Source organism: Indicator indicator, chromosome 28, assembly GCF_027791375.1.
Source record: "Indicator indicator isolate 239-I01 chromosome 28, UM_Iind_1.1, whole genome shotgun sequence".
NCBI lineage: Eukaryota > Metazoa > Chordata > Aves > Piciformes > Indicatoridae > Indicator > Indicator indicator.
In genome coordinates, this window is record NC_072037.1 from 7590874 (window position 1) to 7608142 (window position 17269).

At 43.4% G+C, this 17269-nt stretch overlaps 1 protein-coding gene across 3 annotated transcripts in view; it reads left to right on the plus strand.

Annotated features, from left to right (window-relative positions):
- MAPKAP1 (MAPK associated protein 1) overlaps positions 1 to 13676 on the plus strand; it is a 94579-nt gene extending 80903 nt beyond the window's left edge. For all 3 annotated transcript variants that reach the window (XM_054393429.1, XM_054393431.1, XM_054393430.1), the window contains 3 exons: positions 419 to 556; positions 11647 to 11744; positions 13479 to 13676. In XM_054393429.1, the coding sequence (XP_054249404.1) occupies positions 419 to 556; positions 11647 to 11744; positions 13479 to 13604 (362 nt within the window). In that variant the 3' untranslated portion in view covers positions 13605 to 13676. The remainder of the gene's footprint in view (positions 1 to 418; positions 557 to 11646; positions 11745 to 13478) is intronic.
- The last annotated feature ends 3593 nt before the right edge of the window (positions 13677 to 17269 follow it).

Sequence of the window (17269 nt, forward strand, 5' to 3'; positions counted from 1 at the left end):
GGGCATTGTCCTCTCCTGTAGAGGACATGGTATATGTGCTGTGGAGGAGCTAGAACAGCATGGGGTGTGATAGTGTCTGTTACATACAATAGTGGTGACTGAAAAACTAGCAGTATCTTTTTATAAATCTTGCAGGTCATGTAGCTCCTGCTTCCAGGAGAGCTCTCTATGTGTTGAGAAGAATTTTTTCTATGGTATTTCTTTCCTGTTGGTATGCTTATGCAGGAGAATAAACTGCAGATTATCAATGCAGTTTGATAACCATTTGCTTTTGGTTTCAACAGCTCCTGTGCTTTCAGAAAGCCCAAAAGGACAATATACTTTCATCCCATTTAAGATTTATAAAGTGTGTCAAACGGCTGATATGAAATCACTTAAACAGATCACTATTGTGGCTCTCCATTCTTTCTCATCTCAGGTATTTCTGGAGACAAGGTAGAGATAGACCCTGTTACTAATCAGAAGGCCAGCACTAAGTTTTGGATTAAGCAGAAACCCATTTCAATCGATTCTGAACTCCTCTGTGCCTGTGACCTTGCGGAAGAAAAAAGCCCAAGTGAGTAGTCCTTTTTATTTATGTTCTCTCGTCTCTCTCTCCCTGTATGTGCTGGATGTCCAAAGAATTATTGCTGCCGTGTCCTTTTCTTTCTATAGGTGTATTTTATTTGTTATAGGATGTTTTTAATCTGAGTCTATTCTGTTACAGAGAACACAACATAAACAGATACACATTTCATATGTGTCCTTTTAATGCTGCTCCCAGCTAATGGCATCATTAAAGAGTGTTTCTTGCCCACTATCAATAGCTGCTAACAGTGTGGTACCAAGGGAACACTGGCTTTGTCTAGCTGGTCTCTAGCCCCATAGCACAGGAATCAAATATATGTCAACATTAATTGCAATTTTTTAAAAAAACTTTTTAACTTCCAGACTGGTTTTAAACAATCTCTTAGGTGCATTTGGGGATCTCAGACATAGAGTAAGTGTCAGCACAGTCTAAATTTGCCTCAGCCATGGCTCTAGGGTTGCCAAGTTCACAATGTGCTGCTCTGAGAGTTCGATTTCAAAAGAGCAGTGACCATGCAGGGCTAGCTAAGAGGGCTGGAGGATGGGTTGGACATCCTCACTCAGCCAGTCATCAGCAAGAGATCAGAGTTTGGTACGTTCAAAGTGCAACTTCAAAAGCCAAGTGCTTGTGCTTGTTTTAGCAGTGGAGTAATGAGAGTCTGTATCTGTAAAATTTGTTCTAAAAAGCACAAGATAGGTCCTGGGGGAGCTGGGCAATGTCTCCCGCCGGTGCCAAAATGTAACTGTCTACTATCAAAAGTAACTGCGGTTCAGAAGCTCAGATGGGTTTTATTACACTTGTGCATTTGCAGGGTAGGGATGCTAAGTATTAAGTACTTATCAGCAAGGTGACAGAGAGGGAGAATTATGTGATACATATTTACAGAGGTAATGATCTGTTGAATTCTCTTGGAAGAGTAAATTTATGGCTGCCCCAGATTTTATCAGCAATTATTGAACTATATCCTTCTCCCCTTCATTACCTCTTCCTACTTGCATGTTCTCAGTCCAGTCATTGTATTCCTTTTCTGTCTCCAGCAAGATTTCGTGGTTCTTTGGAAGACACAATCCCAAGGAAAGATTTCCCTGATGACTGGACAGTTGAAAACATGCAATGGTTGCCTTTAGAGTTCAGGGTGCAGTTTTGCACTAGTAAATAAGTTAACACCTCTTGGTTTGTAGCCACATTTCATTTCAAATTCAAATACTTGTGGTGGTAAAATTGTGCTCACAAAATGGATCTGAATTTGAAAAGCCAGCCTTTTGAAACCAAATGTTTCCATCTCACAATCCTGTCAACGTGATGGTCTGATACGTTCCTGCTGTTCCTGAACCTCCAGCTGGGGCTGTTTGGCCCCAGAGGCATCACCCTCCTGCAGGAGGAAATTATATCTGTGCCCAAATCCTGCAAACCCAGGGGGAAATAAGGAACAGAATTTCAACCTCTAAATAGAGTCCCTTGAGGAAAGGCAGTACCTCCACATGGAGACCCTTGAGTGAAAAGTCTGGTCACTTTGGAGAGGATGGTGACAGATTATGATAAAGGCAACCTTTGTGACACTGATTTTTTTTTATTGACTCATTTTCGTGTGGCCATCATAAACTTTTCTTATATTAAATAAGTGTGCAGCGTAGTTCCAAAAGGAGAAAATAATTCCTCCTGAATTTGCTGACCTCTTCCCTGTTCACTAAGGATCTCCTGAAAGTCATCATTTTAGGCCAGTAGAAGAGGCTTTTAGTGTGACATCTCAGAATGATACATTTTGGGCAACTCCTAACAGCAGATCAGTATCTCTTGAATTTTAAGTGAAAAAAAAGTTATTTTAGTAGCATAAAGGAATGAAACTCACTGTATTTCACAAGTTTTGTCTGTGATTTTTATCAGCATAGTGATGTATGTTTGTAGCTGAGTTTACATCAGAAATTATTCCCAGATCTTCCTTGAATGAATTATTGCAAAGAAAGAGAGGCTGAGGAAAGATAAGGTCTTTGAGTTCTGCAATATATATTGTTTTCATGTTTTTATCTCTTGTAACACAAACATGCTCCATCTCATCTTTCAGAAGTGTTCTGCACATGTAACACTGCTTGTACAGTTGCATTGGGTGCAACGGCAGCGTGTGTGTTACTGAGCTGCCTTCCCTGGGCCAAGGCAGCTGGGCTTGCGATGAAGTCAGGTCCTGCTTTGCTACACTGACTTCATGTAATTCTGAAGAGAGGTGAAAGGTTTGCACCAGCATCCAGCTGTGACCTTACTTTTTAGTAAGGGGCATTGGGAGAGGAGTTTGGTTGCTGTGATCAGTGTAGCTCGAGGTTGCTGCAATAATTGTTCCTCCGAAGGTGGTAATTAACACAGTTTATGTTCAGTTAACTCTTACTTCTGCAGATCAAGGAGATTTCAGAGCTTTTACTGGGACTTCTCTGCAGAAATGTAAAACCAGAAATGGTTTATCAGTATAGCAGAGCCTTTTCTGTTAGTTTTCTCTGAAAGGACAGATTCATGCAGCGAAGCTTTAGTGGCACCTGTGTGAGTGTTAAAGGACCCAACAACCCCAGAGGTGATGTGTTGTGAATACTTACAGGTGGACTCAGAGTCGTTCTGGATGAGGCTGAAGCTTTCCTATGCTGTGAGTTCACAGAACTTAGAGCTGCATTCAAGGAAAACAGAAAATGAAAATTGAAAGCTTTGTCCTCTAATTTGCCATTAGTGTGGGTATTGTAGGCAGGGAATTGCTGATGATTTTTGTTTGCCCTTGCAGTGAGCCTGGGTCAGCATTTGAATTTTTATTTGTAAATTAAATCAGACTCCCTGAATTTAGACAGAGGGAAGAGGTAATGGCCCTGCTGGCTCGATCAAATGCCATTAGAACCTGAAAACACAGTGGATAAGCTGCTTGTTTAAATCAGGTTCAGTCTGATTATCACGAGAGATTCTGAATGTTTTGAGTATTGAAAGGAAGCATCCTATCATTGAGAAATAAGATTTAAGCCTTAATAAAGTAGTTGTCATTTTTATAGCTGAAAAGAGCTTTGTATCTCAATTAAGTGTACATAATATAAAGTCTTAAGGAAGCAACATAGTACGTTTAATACAATTATATCCCTTTGCAATAGTGTAATTTAAAGGAAATCTGATTCTGTTAATGTCTCTGACATTACTTGGACAAGGGAGAAACTTCAGTGTCACTGACCACTGCCTTCATACAGAGTGCCCTGTGGACCCAGCACGGTGGGGATGGATGTGTCACAACTGTCCCTTCTGAGGGCTGCCCAGCTGCCTCGGCATCCACACCAGTGCTGGCTCAGAGAACAGGAGCAGATCTCGGGGCAGACCCTTCAGTGGCACTGAGGCTAATCAGCTGGGCAGACCTACAGCTTTGGAAATACATGGGGTCCTTCCATTCATGTGCACCTTACAATGGCTGCAGAAATGGGATTTATTTGATCATTTGCTTGAAACACTGAAGAAATGTTCCCTGTGATCCTTTCCCTACTTTTTGTTGTTTTAATAAAGCAGATACACCTCAGCTGCTAGGTCAAAATATCCTTAAATATTAAGGCAGTCCAAACAAAGGTGTTCTGTAGGTCACGGAGTACATTGGTAACTTCAGTTTGTAATTTAATTGCCTGCTTTGCACCCTGCAGCTTAAGATTTCCTTTAAATTCTTATTCCATTGTTGCACTGGGGCTTAACAGAGTGTTAACCTGGTAATAGGCACAGGGCCTCCCCATTATATGTCTCGCTATCGAGCGGTTCTGCATGACTAGTTAAAAAAGATGGCAAGAAGATTAATGAAAGCCGCCTAGTCCAGAAGGGGGGTAGGTACCTCTGCAAGACTTCCAGCGAGGAGATATTAGAGCTGAACCAGAGCTTGGCTTTTTCTTTATCCTGTGACCTTTGAACCTGCCTTACTGTCGAGAGCTGCCAGCGGAGCCGACGTTTTGATTGATGTTGCTACACGAGTCAGTCTTTCCCATTGAATTCCACATCTGCACGAAAATAGCTTTTCTAGCAGTATTCACACTGGCTGTAAGTGATAGCCAAAGTGATGCCTGAAATGCTTTCATGTAGTTTTCATTTAAAGCTAAAGGTATTTGATGTTTTAATTCAGTATCCAGTTCATCCAGATGATGCACATTGGGTAATACTAATTTAATGAACTCATTATTGGCAGAAGGACTAAAAGCATGCAGAAAGCATTGGGAAGGCACAGATAGAAGGCATTGGATGGAGGATATGGATGGAAAGCATTGGGAAGGCATGTATAGGAAGTGTTGGGAAGGTGTGGATAGAAGGCATTGGGAAGCTGGGAATAGAAATCATTGGGAAGGCATGGATACAAAGTACATTTGGAAGACAAGGATAGAAAGCATTGGGAAGCCATGGGTAGAAAGCATTGGAAGACATGGATGGATTCCTGCTGCTTGGGGAGCTTCAATAGAGATGTTGCATGTTTGCTCAGATCCCTGCAGTGAAGCCAGAGCAGAGGCAACAATTATCCATGTGCTCTTGCAAATGGTGCACAAAATCTCCTGTGGTAGCTCCTACTAAGCACGCTCCCGCTGTGAGTAAGGCTGTGTGTGGAATAACAGAAGCAAATTTGTACGTCAGAGGAGACCCATCACAGATTCTGATCAAAAGGTAGAAAACAAGTTTAGCAGAGAAAATGTTCCCAGACTTAAGGCTTGGAATGAAAGAAATCTCAGAGTGTGTAGCAGGAAGAAATGAGTCCAAATGCATGTGGACATGTGTCTGCAGAGCAGTTAAATGCCTGGCAGGGGAGGCACAGATGGCACTTGGGGCTGCAGCATTTCCCATTTTCCATGGCAGACTCAGGATTGTGCCCAGCCTGGGGACCCAGCCTGACACCGGCAACAGGCCAGGTTTGTTGGTGACCCTGCGAGCAGCCATGTGGTTTTAGCAGTCATTGGTGGGATGTGGTCCACCAGAGCAGGGTCAGTGGCTGCTCCACTCCAGAAGCTCTCCTGCTCCACCAACGCAGGTTCAGCGTGTTTAAATCCATCCCAGCTGAGCAGCCTTTGCATAAAAGTACTCTGGAGCACAATCAGGAGTGTGCATTGCCTCATCCTTTTAACAAATATGTTTTGTAGCCCTATTAAAAGGGGTCTTCATCTATCCTGTCAAAGCTATTCTGCTGGGGTTTTTTAGTTTAATTACACTATCCAATTAAAACTCCTCACTGCATTTTGATTCGCTTCTCCTTGGGCTTGAGTGGATATGACATTTACAAGGCTCGCCTTTCAAGCAGACAATGGTGTGATTGATGAGGTGCAGACGCAATGAAGGAGGCGATTGCCGTGTGGAAACACTGCTTAGTGCATTTTGATTTATTTATCTTTTTTTTTTTTTTTTTCCCCCAACAAGGTTGGTGGTGAGGAGGTTCTGGGCAACCCCAAATTGTTGCTCAGTTTTCACCACTCTTGCAAAAAATCTTTGTTAGCATTCTGCCTTTGATAATAATTTGGGGAAAAAAAAAAAAACAAAACCAAAACAAAACAAAAGACTTTAGCAAGGGGAAAAAAAATCCAGATGTGTGAACAGTTACCACAGTTTGCCATAAAAGTGCAGCAATTTAATTGTAGCTCTTCTCTCAGGACATTTGGAGCCAAGACATCCACTACCAGCAGTGTTTTATAGTAAGCCCACACTAGAAGATAAAGACCTGAGCTGTAGGAAGGCTGATCATGAGATATGTTGTTCCCTGAGAGGATGGGGCAAGCCAGCAGGACTACATTTGTTCTCCCTTAAGTAATGCCTTAGTTTGAGAGAGATCCATCACAGGTACACAGTGTGCAGTCTGAACTCATTGGTGGTTCCACCGGCACCAGTGGGGTCAGGATTTCATCTGTGCCTTTGACTACTGTCACTGCTTCTGAAGAAACATCACCTCTAAAATATGCACTTCTCAGATAAGTACCACCTGCATAAAATGAGCTTAACCCCTCTTTTACATTCATGACCACATTCCAGGTCAGTCTGTGCCCCTAACCAAGCTTGGTGCCGTGCCCCTGATAATGTGTCCATGGTACAGCTCTTGGTATCCCCCTAGAAGAACACTTCCAAGTTTGCTAGTTGTTAGAGGTTGTCAGGATGGATGTTTAGATGGCAGTGCAACACCTGCATTTCTATAGGACCTTCAGGCCCTGCTCCAGGCTAAGGGCATCATTTTCAAGGCAGCACATGTGGATTTCAAGCAAGAGAGTCCCTCCCCAAAGCTTTTAGATTAAATAGGACGCTGGTTGGTGAGCAGAGGTCACCCCATTTCGTCCAGTGTTCGAAGCAAATTTGCCTTTGTACAGAAATGTTGCTTCTCTATATTTTTTGTTTTCATCATTCCTTGTCTTTTTCATAGTATATTCCTAATTCTTTGTAATCCGTTCTGAGCCTGTGAGGAAAGATTTCAGGGTCTGATCCTGTTGCAGTCACAATTTCTGAAATGGTGAAAATCTGTGATGATGTCAAATGATGCCCATAAGTGTTTTGTTCTTCAGAGAGGTCTTTCGCAAGCTATTTATTCCACTAATAACTCTTAATTGTTGACTTCTGCCTTATGGCCCTATAATGACAAAGCAATCATCAAGGTATATTGAAAAATTAACATAAATTTGCATTTCCCAGTGTTTGTTTTCTGTTTTGTCCAATTCATGAATATTCTTTTCATCCTCCATCTAATTAGTGGTTTAATTCAGTGCATAAAGAGTGGCAGTGGCAAAAGAGAGTCTCAGCTGGGGGATGGAAGAGGAAGAGGAAAAACTGTTTCTAGTCATGGCAGATTTAGTTTAAAAATTGTCTTTTCTTGTGCAAATTCACGTCCTTCCAGTGTTTTCCACACAAAAAAAAAAATAATTTTTAAACTCTAATAAAGAGAGTTTATTACTTAGATTAAAAGTGAACATTTTTTTCACCTCTATCAAGTGAAGTATGATGGACTCCAAAGTTTTTGTGTGTTTTCCTGAGATTGTAACTTGCAGAAATTATCACAAGATTAACCAGTGCTGGTACATTTCAGTCAGTAATTCTGGAAGCTGTAATCCAGCACTATTTCTCAGTGGCTGCATCTAAAGGCAGAAACACTGAGGCTGAGGGTGAAGCACAGCATGGAGGTTACACAAGTCGAGCTTCACCAACCCTGCAGCAGATTCATATCTGGCTGTGCTGCTGGGTTTAGGGGGGATTATTGGTTATGCTGTAAGCAGCCTTTTCCTTCACTGTTTGGCAGTGTGTTAAAAATTAGGACATGTGCCAAACAATTGAATGTAAGACGTCGTGCTGAAGGAGTAAATGAGCTCTCCGCAGTGGATTTCCAGTGAATTAGCATCTTGCCCTTCCGCCTGAGCCTGCTGCAGGCTTTTCTCCAGGTGTAACCACACAGGAACCTATTAGTGTTCCAGGGTTAGAGAAGATTTATCAGCATTCAGAGCTGAGGCCAAAGGGCACCCATGGTAGGATGTCGTTCTCCTGCTGTCGCAGTGAGGTCAGCCCCAGTGTGGGCTGGGAAGGCACAACAGGAGCAGGGCTGGTGTGGGGCATCCGAGCAAAACCTGCTCCACTTTGCCTTGTGGATTGTAACTACATCACAACAAAAGCATATCATAACAGATGAATTCCTGTCATATCATCTGCCTTCCATAAATGCTTTAGCAAGTAAACATGGTTGAGAATAACATGTTTCTAATTCTGGTTAATTCCAATTGGAAAATGCTGAAGTTCCCCCTGCTCAGTGCACCCTTGCCTTCCCCTGCAGTGGCTGACATTAAATATCCTCCAGCATGACCTTGGTGCAGGGAGTGACAGGCATCACTGACATTTCCTGGAGCTGAACACTTGTGTTTCAGACCTGCAAGCTAAAGGACACCAAAGCTTTGTTCATGTAGGAGTCCTGGTAATGAAGCCACTCGTGCATTTGTTTAATTCTACTGTCGTGTGTGGTAAAAGCTACTTCAGCTGCTGCCATCTGTAACAGATATTCTTATATGGAAATACAAAACCACTGAAGTTCCTATTGATCTTGGAATTGTCAGGGGTGGTGCTCTATTGGAAAGAGGTACATCACATATTTAAGCACTCTTGGAAGTGGAAATCAATCTCACAATTCATAAATTCCATCTGGCTAGAATAGTAGCAGAGCAAAGTGCCAGTTATGATTTCAATGAAGTAATATTTCATGCTGTAAATAGTGTAATGTGGACATGGAACACATAAACATAATGCTGTAATGGGGCTTTCTGAAGAAAACTCTTCTGAACCTCCTTCCACTACATCACCTGTCAGGGTGCAGGGCTGGGTTACATCACACCACGGCACGTTATGCACAACTGTGCCACATGCTCAGGCTTTGCATTGGATTCAGCATCAGCATTGCATCCCCCTGCCCCTCCTGAGGGTTTGCACTGGACAATGGGTCTGTGGCTTGCCCAGTGACTTTCTGGAAAGGCTAGAACCGGAGCAGGCTCTGTAGTGGCAAGACCAGGAGGATGAGTGCTGCCCTGGGCTGTGCTGTGGCAGCTGGGCTGCCTGGCATGTCCTGCTGGAGTGGTGCATGGTGCTGGCATGGCACAAGGGCATTGGGTTCCCAGGGGGATCGGAGCAAGCTCTGCCTCATGCTACAGGGCACATTGGGGCATCTGTTGCTTTAATTGTCATTGAAAGAGCTGACTCTTCACAATCCTAAAATAAGTGCTTGGAATAAAGTTCTGCGTTCTGCTCCTGTCAGCTGCATGAATAGTTGTGCTGGCAAAGAGTAAATCACTGGTTTAAAAGAACTGGGGAGGGTTTCTTTGTCAGGCATGATGGAGGCTATGATCTTGCTTAATTTTCCTATTAATTTTTCATTCTCTGGTTCTGTGCCCTGCCTCCATGGGGTGATGCATGGCAGGGCACAGTGGCACACTGGTGCTTTCAGCTCCCTGCAGCTGATGCAGGCAGAGCTGGTCCTGCCAGAGCAGCCACAGTGCCACATGCCAGAGCCATGGCAGTGATGGACATGTCAGTAGGGTTTGTGTCCATGCTGCTGGCTTCATGAGCAGATCAGTGTTTGCTTTGGAGGAAGGCAGAAAAGGAGCTTCCAAGACTCAAAGGGCCTGTGGTGATAAGACAAGGAACAATTGTTTCAAACTAGAGCAGGGTAGATTTAGATTAGACATTAGGAAGAAGGTCTTTACTATGAGGGTGGTGAGACACTGGAATGGGTCGTTCAGGGAAGTTGTACACACCTCATCTCTGGAAGGGATCAGGCTGGGTGAGGCTTTGAGCAACCTGGTCTAGTAGGAGTTGTCCCTGCCCCTGGATGGTGATCTTTAAGGTCCCTTCCAACTCAACCCATTCCATGAAAACAAAGGGCCTCACTGAAATCCTCCAGACTGCGTTTCATGCCTTTTTAATTTTCATTTTTAATGCTCAGTTTCTGTAACCGTGTGTAATGTTAAATGTCCAAGGAAAACCGTGGCAGCTGGTGGGGCATGGTGCTGTGTCGTGTCCCCAGGAACTGGGTAGAGGTACATTTGGAACCATAAAGATGCTGAATTCATCCCAAGCAGGCCCAGGCGTGCATGCATTAACATACTGATGAGCTTGCCGCTCGGAATTCCCGCATTTTTAGTACCACTGAGGCTTCATTTGTCAAATGATTTAAAGGGGAGGGTTTTTTTATTATTATTAGCCAATTTTTCAATATAGAATTTATATTCCAGATTAGTGCATCATAATGGTGTTTAATTAACATGCCACTATAAAATATTTGCATCTCAAATTTTCAGGCCAGCGATCTGAGCATATATCAGTCACTTTTTGGGAATCTGGTGAATTAGATAATGTAAATAAGATTTTGAATTAGCTTTCCTCCAGGAAAGTCCTGGATTTACAGTAATGTGGCCATCACTTTAGGGATTACTAACTTTGACCTTTGAACTGAATGAATGATGAGAAAACTGATGGAAAAGTATAATGTGCAGAATATGCTGAATTTGAATTTTGAAGCCATGAGCATCCATACAAGTGAAGGATATTTTGCCTTCCTGCACATTCTGCACATGGACCATTCTGTCAGAGCCATCCCCACATCCCACCTGCAGTATTTTAAAGGTCAGCAATTCCCAGGTGTTCTCCTAAGGCAGCCATGGAGCTAGCCAGGTTGTGGGTAGCTCGAATCCATTCAATGTGCAGCAGTGAACTGGCCAGTGAAGTGCTACTGAGGTAGAAATTACAGTTAAGAGTTCAATTTTGATTGTCCTGCTATAGGAAGTGAGATTCCTGGGTTTGACTTATCTCAGCATCATTGCTGCATCCTTTTGTATTTTACAGTATCATAGAATCATGAATTGTTTCAGTTGGAAAAGACCTCTAAGATAATTGAGTCCCACTTCCAACCAAACACCACCATGCCCACTAAACCATGTCCCAAAGGGCCATGTCTGCACAGTTTTTGAACACCTCTGGGGATGGTGACTCCACCATCTCCCTGGGCAGCCTATTTCAATGCCTGCCTGCTCTTTCAGTAAAGAAACATCCAATCTAAACCTCCCCTGGTACAACTTGAGGTCATTTCTTCTCATCCAGTGGTGATGTTTCCCTTTTGCTGTAAGCAAGTGGGTAAGTTTGGGTACTGTTTTCGGGAAAGGTGGTTGGAGTGATGAGTCTGGGGTTAATTGGCCTTTTATTTTAAATATAACACTTATCTTCTGCATGTGATGATTATACAGTGAATAGTTGCATAAAGTAGTCCTAAAGTGGTAGTTGAGCTGAAATACAGTCTGGGGCTAAACGGGAGCTAACTAGCCATTTGATAGATTTTTGCATTTCCTGCAGTGGGGATGTGATGGGAAGAGGAACTTTATTGAATAGAGTTCAGCTGCTCCTGTAAGCCACCACTTGCCTTAAATTGAAATGACATGAGAAGCCTGTCAGCGTTTCATTACTTCCTTCTGTTGTGCTGATGGTATGCTAAGATCACCATCTGTGTTTCTCTTCTGTCAGGCACACAAGCTCTGCTGAAACTTTACAGGAATATTCTGAACAGATTTTTGTTTTTTGTTTTTTTGTTTTTTTTCTTATCTTTGCAGGTCATGCAATATTTAAACTTACATATCTAAGCAATCATGACTACAAACACCTTTACTTTGAATCAGATGCTGCTACTGTCAATGAAATTGTACTGAAGGTGAGTATTAAATTTTAACGTGACCCAAAATCCTGGGTGTTTTACCACTTGTTAGACATGAAAGTATTCAGGAGGCTTTGGAAACACAGGAAGAGTTCAGTGCCTGAGGACTGCTGAGGTACATTGAATTGATCAAGCTACTTGCTTGGCACCTATCGTTTTGGCCATTTTTCAAACAGCCATACAGCAGACTCCTATTTGTGCATAATATTTCCTTTTATACTTGTTTCTAGTTAATAGAAACACCGGCTTCTTGTGGAATTTTTTTTAGGAAACTACAAAACATTTTGTGTCCTGGTATTTTTCCACTCCAGACATAGGAGATGGTCTGCAAGCCCTGTGCCTTGACAGAGGTGCAGAGCTGTGAGGGTGCAGGTGCTGTCTTTTCCAAATGCAGGTGCTTGTACAAAGCACAAAGGTTGTTTTGTTGGTTTGGGGTTTTTTTATCATAATTGTTTGCTTTTCCTGTGCTTGGATAGCTACACAGATTGGTTTGCTTTCTGAAACAAGTTTTTGTAACATTCTTGGAAGATTAAACTTAATTTTCCGCAACGTCATATTTTCTAGCGATTTGGAATTTTAAAAAGCAGTGATTTTTGGCAAGCCATCTGTTATGTTTGCTTTTATTTTCTGTGTGGAGTTTAGAGGATTGCTAAATAGCTGATAGATAATAAAATAATTTTTATTAATACATAGAAGAATCCCCTTTTTTGGGGGGGGGGAGAGGTTCTACTTACCGTGAACCATTAGGCCAATTCTTTTGTTCCTACTTCATCTTAAATAAGCAATTGTAATCTAGAGCACATGACAGATCTCAGGTTGGTCATAGAAGAAGGCTACAAAAAAGATTTACCATGAATAATACAAGCATTCAAGAGAAAAATACTGTTGACCAATCTTTCTTTCCCAAAGTTGTAGCTTGTTTATGTAGAAGATTTTCTGGATTCATGCATAAGTTACCGGTTTGTTTTGAATTCCGTCAGCATTAGGAGACACACAGAAATCAGACTTTTTGAATTAGGCTTTTTACATGATCAAGTGAGAAAGACTGAGGCTTTATTGACCATGAAAATTCCCTATATTTTTATGCCTTAAGCTGTAATATGCAATGAAAGTGAAACACTCTACAGTGCATAAAATTGTGCAAGTTTTAAGCCACAGCGTATTAACCAGCTAATGGCAGACCAAAGGGCATTTTTATCTTTTTGATTCTTGCATTAACCTTCCATTAAAATTATCTATGTGATTATCACAAAGCACTGGAGATAATAAATTTAGGGAATAGCAGGCTTGTTAAATATCATTTAAAAATGCTTTCATCAAGTAAAATGTGCCAAAACACAGGAAAAATCTGAGATTAGCTGAGTATGCAAACAGCGTAACAAAAGAATTATTTTTATTGAAGCTGATAGTCTTTTATTGAAGCTCATTACTGTGTTAGACCAGCACTGTGGCTCCTCACGACTTGCTGCCTCCACCCAGAAGTTTGGATCACAGGTGGGACAAGGGGAGAGGGATGCTGAGAGCCTGCAGCCACCCTGTGCTAAGCTGAGGGCTGCAGGATGGAGGGAGGGAAACAGCCCTGTACAGAGCAGGGCTCTCCTGCAGCTCTGGGTTCTCTCTGATCCCAGTTTCACTAAAGCTTCACCCAGCTGGGTGCTGTGAGGGTGTTGCCTTTGCCACTCTGTCCCACTGAAGCACCACCAACATTAAATACCCTTTCATGTCTTGCAGGTTAACTATATTCTAGAGTCACGAGCAAGCACAGCCAGAGCAGATTATTTTGCTCAGAAACAAAGAAAACTGAGCAGGAGAACAAGCTTTAGCTTCCAGAAAGAGAAGAAATTGGGACAGCAGTAACACCTAGCCTCGAGGAGAGCCTGTCTGCCGAATTCGGAGGAAGAGAGCTCCCCACCGCCCGAGACAGGTGGGAGCCAGGACTGCGGCGCTCCTGCTGCCAACAGGCAGGAGCAGCCGGGGGAGAAATCTGAATTACCCCATCTCTCATGGTTGGAAGATTATCCCTCGTTGGTGATGGGAAGTCTCCCCTGTGACAAAAATAAAGAGCCATATCAGCCGGAAAGAAGACTGTTACGCTTCAGGTTCCTTTGATTAGAAATAAGAGAATGACGTAGACTGGCATCATTTAATTACTGTATTATGTACAATCACAAGAAGAGATGTGATTACATATTATTTCACAGCCTGGTTAAAATAAATTATATACATCTGTAATACACCCACGTACACACAGGTATTGCTTGTGACATGATCAAATTTCTAAAAAAACAAAATGTAGGACAAATGTATCCATTTTTACTATTAATAAACAGATGTAATCTTTTTCAAGGTCCATATGATGCACAGTTCTTTTGGGGGGAGGCTGCAGTCCCAGATGGTTTCACTTCTGTTGCTGAAGTGCGGGAGGCAACCGTAAGCCAGGGAACAGCAGCCATTGCAGGGGAGCTGATTTGTGAAGAACCGTTGAGACAGTCGAGTCTGTTGTGGTTTGTTTTGTTCAAAAATATTTTTATTTAACTGTGCTTTTCAACTTTGCATACATTTTGTTGGGAGTTACTTGCTGTAGCCAGCACGGTGTTTAGAAAGCCAAGGCAGCACTTCCATGGTTGAAAGGAGAGCATCCTCCTGCCCATGTCCACCCATGGACCATAGCTGCTGCTGCCCTGGGCTCTGTTCTTCCTCTCTGAGACCGCTTGCACCTGAGGACTGAGAAATGCCTTCACCTTTTCTTAAGAGTATTCTTTAAAAATAAAAATTAAGACCTCCTTTCTACTGAGATTTGTAACTATTTTGGCCTTGTCCATCTTTAATACATCAGGGAACACGTGAATGGGATTTTGGGAACCAGAGCTGCATTTTTGGTTCAGTTCACCAGAGGTGTCTTTCAGAAATCGCTCCAAGTCATTGAAGCTGGAGCTCTCTGCACTGCTGTGGTGGGGTTTGTATCAAGAAAACACCTCTGGTTCAAAGAGACATTTAACCAGAGCCTGGGTCACGGGGCTGTGGGGTCCCCCTCTTGCCGCTCAGCTTTTGTATAGAGAAAACTTTCAGAGCCTTAACACGTAGTTTAGGAACAAACAGTAAGGCAGAGAGGTCTACTTGTCATTTAACTGTCACGTTTAAGTTCTCAGTTTTAAAGGTTTAGCCCTCCCGGAGCTGGTGTCGGTGCTGCCTCAGAGGGGATCCCTTCCTGCACTGCGGAGGCCAGCCGTTACTGTACAGTCTTCCATGATATCTGCAAAACAAGAGAAACAATATTTTATAGTATGATATTAATTTTTTAATATTTTATATGTGCAAATGCAGCACAGATGCAATGGGGAAAGACCCTTCAAATAATGCAATGTAAATGACTCCTTTAACCACGTTTGTGAACTATTTAACATTAAAGTTGTTATGTGAATGTTCTTTTGCCACCTAGTTTCAATTCTTTTTAACTGAACTGAATCCTCCTGACATTGGTACCAGAAATTACAGAAATTCCCTGCTTGTTTCCATGGCTGTCATGCTCTTGCCACCCTCTTGCATTTATTTATTTTAAGTAGGTATTCAATATGTGCAATTTTTGCTTTTAGTAAAGCCTAAAGGGTCCTGTAATGAAAGAAGCTCTGCTTTCTGAACTGTGGAAACATTTGTGGGCACAGAAGTCACTTCTCTGAGCCACATGCATTTTTACACCATCTCATTAATCCCCATCCACTTGTTTTATTTTTTGTACTGTCCTCCCTGAGAGCTGAGCCATGTGGTTCATCCCGTGGGAGCTTGGGCATGGTGGCAGGGACAGGATACTGCTGCTGGAGGATGCTCCCAGGGCTTGGTGGAGAGCAGGCAAGGTGTGGAGCTCAGAGTGAGCTTACTTGCTCTGGCCATGCCATTTGCAGTTAAATAAGTTTCCTTTGAAAGATCAGATCCAGTTGAATACATGGTGTGGAGGAAATCTTCCCTAAATTCTGGAAATGTCCAGTTTCCCAAGAGATGAGCAGCCTCTCCCACAGAACAGACATTCAGTGTTTGCTGAAAGAGTTAAACTGGAGCTCATGGTTGCAATCTGTGCACAGCTGAACACAAATCCATCATGGGCTGGTCTTTCCCCGGTAGTTGTAGATTTAATTGATTCAGATGGGCATTCAACTGGGTCAGGAAAGCAAGCTGTTCCTTCCATGCCTTGTTACTGGGCTTCAGCAGAAGAAGGTGGCTGCTGCCTCACGTAACAAGGATGACTTCTCACTGGCTGGGAGCTGTTGGAGGTGGCAGAGGGTTTCTAAATTTTCTCCTGCTTCTGCTGTTGGAGGGGGACCTGGATTACACGTGCACCTGAATTTTCAGTTGACTGCACATTGTGGAGCAGAGCATTTGCTTATAAAAAATCATGGGCACAGACCCAATGAGAGTCAAGGAGCACATTCAGTGAGTTCAAACCATCAGAGATGTTCCTCTCACAGCACCAGACCCCTGGAGACCACTGCTTGCTCACAGCCAACCACTCACTGCCCACCTTGCCTGGCTTTGCACAAAAAAAGTGCTGCTCAGATGGTCCTGAGTACACCAAAAGAGACAGGGATGGTATCCTTTGTGGTGAGACCCTGAGGTCATCTATTGTGCTCCAAGAGTGACAGGTTTTATCTGGGAAGTGTGTGCCAGAATACAACAGCCAATGAAGGGCTTTGCCTGCTCAGGAGTGGTCAGTCAGGTGGGGTTGGCCATAGCTGCTACAGCCACAGGGAGTGCTGCCTGTGGAGCTGAGACCTTGTCACCACCTTGGTTTTTATCAGGGTATTGGGAACCAAGAGCAACCTTTTAGCAGAGGGCACCCAGGCATGTGCTGGTACCCAAGATGAGAGCACTGGGGCACCTGACCAGTCCTCAGCTTCCCCAAGGCTGTGCAGAGGTTTGCTGTAAACTTCAGCAGAAGGAATTCAGTCCTTCAGGTTCAGGCTGGTGGGAGCCTGATGCAACCCGGGGGCTTTTGCAGCTGCCTGTCAGGCAACTGCGACAGGGCTGGGACCTGACTGGGAGCAACAGGGTGCACCCACTCTGCACTGGGGCAAACAGGCAAAAAAACATCATAGAGCCGAGGGTGCAGCCCTGAGATTAATGGGGGGAGTTATTTATGGAGACATGTTTGTAATGGGCCCATGAATTTCATGGAAATGCGCTGCTGTGGCGGGCTGTGGTATTGGGTGCTACTGCGGCTGCTAAAATTAATGCCCCTTAAATCACATCCCAGTGCAGCCTCCCTGGTGCAGCTCTGGGACAAGGACAGCAACGAGGACAGAGATGCATGGGCACAGTGGGCACGAAGGCGGGGCAGGGGCTGCAGGAAGGTCCCTGTGTCCTGGCTGGGTGCAGCACCCTGGCACTGTGAGCAGCTGAGGCATGAGGAGCACTCAGCACACAGCCCCATGCTGCTGCCTCCACTGTACGAAGGGTTAAGCACTGTCATCTTTTATTCTCCCCACACACCTCTGCCTAAATGCAAAAAAAAAAAAAAAGGGGGGGGGAAA